This window comes from Erythranthe guttata, chromosome 2, assembly GCF_056151865.1.
Source record: "Erythranthe guttata isolate IM_541 chromosome 2, IM_541, whole genome shotgun sequence".
In the NCBI taxonomy this organism is placed as follows: Eukaryota; Viridiplantae; Streptophyta; class Magnoliopsida; order Lamiales; family Phrymaceae; genus Erythranthe; species Erythranthe guttata.
In genome coordinates this window covers 5,581,028-5,586,787 of record NC_142534.1, presented here as the reverse complement: position 1 = coordinate 5,586,787, position 5,760 = coordinate 5,581,028, and the positions used below count along the sequence as shown (strand labels likewise).

Genomic DNA, 5,760 nt, shown 5'->3' with positions numbered 1-5,760 from the left:
AGGTTTGCGACGAATTAACTAAATCGTCGCAAAATTCGTATTTTCTGGAAAAAAATGTTTTTTTTATATTAGCGACGGATCCTATACTTTCGTCGCTTACTTGTTGCGACGAATACGTAATAAGTCGCAAACCTTGGCGACGAATGTTATTTTCGTCGCTATTGTGAGCGACGTTTTGTGCCGTTTTCGTCGCTAAATTTACGAAAAATATTTGCGACTAATGTCCGTTTTCGTCGCAAGCCCCACGATTTATTTGCGACGATTTGTTTTATTTATTCGTCGCTAGGTTTTTTATTTTTTTTAATATATTTTCTGGTTTATTTATTTTTTCATTTAAGAAATTCAACCTGTATTCAGCAGTTGTACAAAAAAAAAATACACTTATATCGAAAATATTAAAACCAATTATACGGATTAAATATCAAGGTAGCACAAAACATAAATTAAAAAAGTACATAAAACTTAAAAGCATATAATGTAGTGTTGCAAAGTTTAATTCAAAAACCAAACAAAGTTCATCACTTTTTATACTCCACCATCATTGGAAGGAGTCGATGTTGAGGCTTGTAGTCCAAAACGGCCGACCAAGGTGTTCACAATTTCTCGGGTTTCTTTCAATTCCGCTTCCAATCTTTCCATTTTTTCATCTTTAAGTAGCATTTGCTCTTTCATTGAATTCATTTCCATTTGCACTTCCGGCGGAATTGAAGAAAATCTCGACTTTGAACTCTTTGTGGTGGTTGCAATCTTAATTCCAAGCCCTTTGCTTTTCCCGAGCACTTTTTCTATCGCAATTGAGTTGGCCGTGCTTTCGTCACTTCCATCACGAATTGTCTCATCGTACACTCGTTCCAAATCAGCCTGAAAATGATTAAGTACACTTGTTTAGCAAAAATTTCGACAGCATAACAACTAATAAATGAACATCCCAAAAAAACCATCCATGTACGCAACAACTTAACATTATCTAAAACAAATATTCATATCCAGATATCTCAACTACGTACTAATTTAACATATCAAATAATTTACATATGATAAACATGCGATAACAATAAACATAAATAATTAACATACAACCAACTGAAGATAAAATTGCATTACACTTACCGAAATGCGAAGTTGTTCAGGAGTTGCTATCCCATTATACGGTTCTTCTGTATCTCCTTCCTCACTAATACTTGGCCCGGTTTCCCTCAGTACATCAATACCCATATATGCTTTCTTATACGTATCAAACACCGTAGGATTTTTGCCCAATTTTTTAAACTATATTAAAATATTATAAAGTTAGTATCTATTTTAAACTTAAATAAATTAAAATTATAGATCAAATTACTTACATGATTGTGGGACCAACTATTGATACTTGTTCGACCCCAATGGTGGTGTGTCGAGACTTTCTTTCGCGAGTCCTTGCATTTGGTTGATTTGGACTGTGAACAATAACACAAAAAATTAAACCTCTTTAATATATTTAAACATGATCCATAAATTAAATATATATAATTTACCTTCCCATCAACACCAGGAGTGGAAATAGAATGAAATTGATCACATAGTTTCTCCCAAGTTTGAACACTAATCCTATTTGGACAATTTGCCTTAGCCGTGGCGAGGTCTGGAGCTCTATCAAAGACTGCCTTCAATCGTTTAGTTTTCGCATCTTTCCAACGACCGTTAGCAGTCTCATTGTACCATTTTTTTGTAGCCTCATTTTCAGGAAGTTTCCAAGTTTCCTAAAAAAAATAAAAAAACACGAGATCAAAATGGAGGATAACAAAACACGAGTGAAAGAATTAGAATACAAAATGGTAGGATTGTATAATGATCAAAAGGGCCTACGAGATCAAGTCAATGACATAAGAGCATCTGGGATTCAAATACTCGCCCTGATCTTGACTATGATGACAATCGGGGTGGGGATGATGAACTTCATGTATGCATCTGGAATGAAGTCAGTACCCTACCTTGCGGGGTTGATGAGCCTTTTGATATTTGGATACTTGGTGGTGATTTTCAGTCAGGGATAAGTTGGATGATGTTAGGAATCTTAGCTTAGAATTGGCAGATAGACGAGCGCTTCTGATAACATCAAGTAGTAGACTAGTCAAATACCTAGAGAAAGTGACTAATGACGAGGATGCTAAGAATGTTGCTGATACATTAAAGATTATGATAGAGTCTCTGAATCGAACTTGGAGAAAAAAATGCCATCCCGTGCGAAGTGCATCGCACGGGATGAAATACTAGTTATGTTAACAATCATGCACTCAAATCATATGAGATATTGAGTTAAATGATAATTTAATCTCAAAATGAGCGGGACAAAATATCTAGAGTTACCAGGAACAATCTTACTTTTATTCATACAATACATATATTATATTAGCTTTCGACTAACGTGGTATTGTATTATATTATCTCCAAATTATTTAGGAATTATGAATGAAAATTAAATTAATTATAACTTGTTTTGCTTGAAATGAAGTTAGCATCGAGCTCCAAACTCGCTCGTTGCCCAAAATATTTTTAATTCTCCCTCAGCCAAATCCGCGTGCAAATCACATGCAGAACAAGTGCAGATCACGTGCAAATCTTGTTCATATTACGTGATTATGTCTTTGAATAATCGAGATTGCCCAGGCAATCATGCAGCACATATAGAGGAAAAAGAACATGGGGGTGATGGTGAGGTCCCAAGTTACATCTTTCTTGTAACTTTTAAGAGCCTCACTTGTAATATTGAGTGTCTCGATATCATCGAGAACATTTGTTGTCATGTTGTTCTTAAACACTACTCTAATTTGATTTGATTATTCAGTCGATCAGCATATTTTTTTAAAACATCTCTTCTCTTAAATATTTCATCACCTTTTATGTGAACCCTCTCAAGCCTGTTAAGTTGAGATGGAAATACACATACAAAACCACTTATCAAACTTACCATCAAGACAGGAACGTAAACACCAACTATCCACACAGCTATCTTGACAGGGGTACAAAATTTAAGCAGGCTGACCCCTCCGGTCATCATTGCATAGGGTTATCATTGCAAGAATGAAGGTCTTGGCGAGTATAGTATTTCTTAGGAAGTTGACTTCTTTCTCTACATCTTTCTGATCCTTACACAATTGAACTCTTTTTTCTTCAAACTCCAAGAATGTCAACTTAAGAAATTTAGATAAGTGAACTATATTAAGCTACTTTATTTTTGTAGTTTAGGACTGTGAACATTTACCAATTTTATCCAAATAAAATAAATTTCCAACCTATACTTTCAGTGCTGCAAAAATAAATAATTACTTTTACATATAAACAAAATGGTTTCTTAATCTTGACATATAAAATGATGTTATAAAATATATATAAGATCAATAAACGTTTTCGATCAATATATTGGATTATAAAATATTACTCACCCCTTTTGATATTGTACTTTATTACTATTGTAAATAGCAAAAAATCCGCTCAGGTAGGGCTTCATTATGGAATTTCATCTCATATTTGCATAATTACGAAAATCCCCCTCTAGCCAAAATTTGACCGATTAAAATCACATAAAATGGGTTTTGTCCATTTTCCCCTTTTGTTATTTGAAAAAAAAATAAAGGGTAAATTACGAGAACCCCCTATGTATGGTCTAATTACGAAAATCCCTCCCATATTTGCGTAATTACGAAAACTCTTTGAGGTGTATTGCCATTTTACCGACTTCATACGGTGTTACTTTTGATGAAAAAATTAATATGTTGAAATTTACCTATGGGAAGGAAGAAGTTAAAGCGATGACTTCTCCGATCGCATTGGATTGCTTTTTTTCTTCTTTTTTTTTTATTATATATTTATATTTTAATATATACATTTTGCATTTTGTTTATTTAAAAATCTATCAAAAAATAATAAAAATATTTATAACCTAAAATAAGAAATGCAAGAATATTTCCAAAATATGTAAAATTAATTTTATTGAATTAAAGGATAAAAAAATATAAACAAAAATATATTACTTTAGTAAAAACTTTTAATGTTTCAAGATATGTTTAATTCTTATTTATATATATGTTCTATTTTTATTAATATAAAATTAAGAAATATATTATAGTTTTAAAACTTAAAATAACTAGGTTTTTTTTTATAAATATTTTACAGTTTACCCTCCAAGTAATTAATATGCTTACAATTACCCCTCAAGGATAAAATGATATTGTTAGGGGAATATTCCGTGAAATAAAAAGATTCCGTCAAAGGTAACTGCGTAGATGGACTTTGTAAGACGACAACATACTTCAGGAGAATTTTTGTGATTACCGAAATATGAGGGGGATTTTATAATTAAATCGTAACTCGGGAAGTTTCGTAATTATGTGGAACATTTCACTTCTTAGGGACGTCAATCCATTTATTGATGCCAATTTTGAAATTCGAAATTGCCAAAGTCTTTACACGAAAACACAAGAAAACCCATTTTGAGAATGTATTTTATTAAGGACAATGCTAAATGGCCAGAATCTAATCTTTTATTATTTTTCAATATTTTTTATTTTTTATTTGAATTTTATTACATTTACACTTTAATGGTGTTGGTTCCAAATTTAATAGCCCATCCGAGTTTCGGGGGCCCGATACCGATTCGCGAGGGGCGGATCCAATCCGGGGCGGGTCTTCATGGGTTCGGTCAGTGTAAGGGGCGGACTTTTAATTCGAAAAATGATGTGGTTGGGGGTCGAACTTGGGTTGCTCGAAAAAGCATATTTACCCCAACCACTGAGGCATATCAATTATTTGTTATTTTCCTAGCAAGAAACGTTAATATAATATCAAATGATTATAATAAATAATGTTAAGGCCTCGTTTGGTTGGCAAGATAAGATTAGCCAAGATAAGATTAAATAATCTAATGAGACCCAATTATTTTATTGGAGCTTGAAAGGTGCAACAAAAAAAACTCATTAAAAGGCAAGATAAGCCAAGATAAGGCAAGACAAGCCATGATTATATAATTTTGGCGGGTCGACCCGGCAAGTTATTGAGGATACCAAACATCAAATTAAGTCCAACTATTTAGTTAATCATGGCTTATCTTGGCAACCAAACGGGGCCTAAATAGATTGTTAATTAGCATATTCATTATTATTAAATAATGTTTACTAAATTATTGAAAAAATGTAAAATAAAGAAAAATAAATTAAGGACTTGAGCTTAATCAATTTAAACCTTACGATTCAATTTAAGTATTTGAATAAAATGTAAATGTTAAAAAATTGATTAATTTTTACAATCTAGTATTTAATTCTTATGATTTTTATAAATTAAATTTTATTATTTTTTATTATAAAATTCAATTAATTTTTTTTTACTTAAATTATAAATAGTTAATTTGATCAACTCGTCCTTGTCAATAGTTGAGCATAATCAATTCAAATCTTTGAATAAAGCTTACGAATTGAAAGAACTTGACCTTAACCGGCCAATACAATCTTACGATTAACATATTTATTCTTACGATTTTAACGAATTATATTTTATTATTTTTATGATAAAATTTAATTAAAAATATATTATACTTTAATTATAAAATTGTCAATTCGATTAATATGTTCTTGTCAATAATATCTCCCTTTAAAATACTAATAAACCAAGTAATTAAAGAAAATCACAACATAATATTTTGATTTACTCATAATCTATAGTTTATTTTAAAGTGGGAAAATTAATTGGAATGAGTTATAATATATTATTGTTAAAATAAATATCATA

At 31.2% G+C, this 5,760-nt stretch overlaps 1 protein-coding gene across 1 annotated transcript; it reads right to left on the bottom strand.

The window, feature by feature from the left end:
- Positions 1-381: 381 nt before the first annotated feature.
- On the bottom strand, positions 382-2,783 carry LOC105969361 (uncharacterized). Its single transcript, XM_088814882.1, has 5 exons — positions 2,613-2,783; positions 1,515-1,739; positions 1,344-1,436; positions 1,111-1,269; positions 382-861 (listed from the first exon to the last, which is right to left on the bottom strand). The coding sequence occupies exons 1-5, from the start codon at positions 2,781-2,783 to the stop codon at positions 526-528; spliced, it is 984 nt and encodes a 327-aa protein (XP_088671008.1). The 3' UTR covers positions 382-525.
- Positions 2,784-5,760: the final 2,977 nt, after the last annotated feature.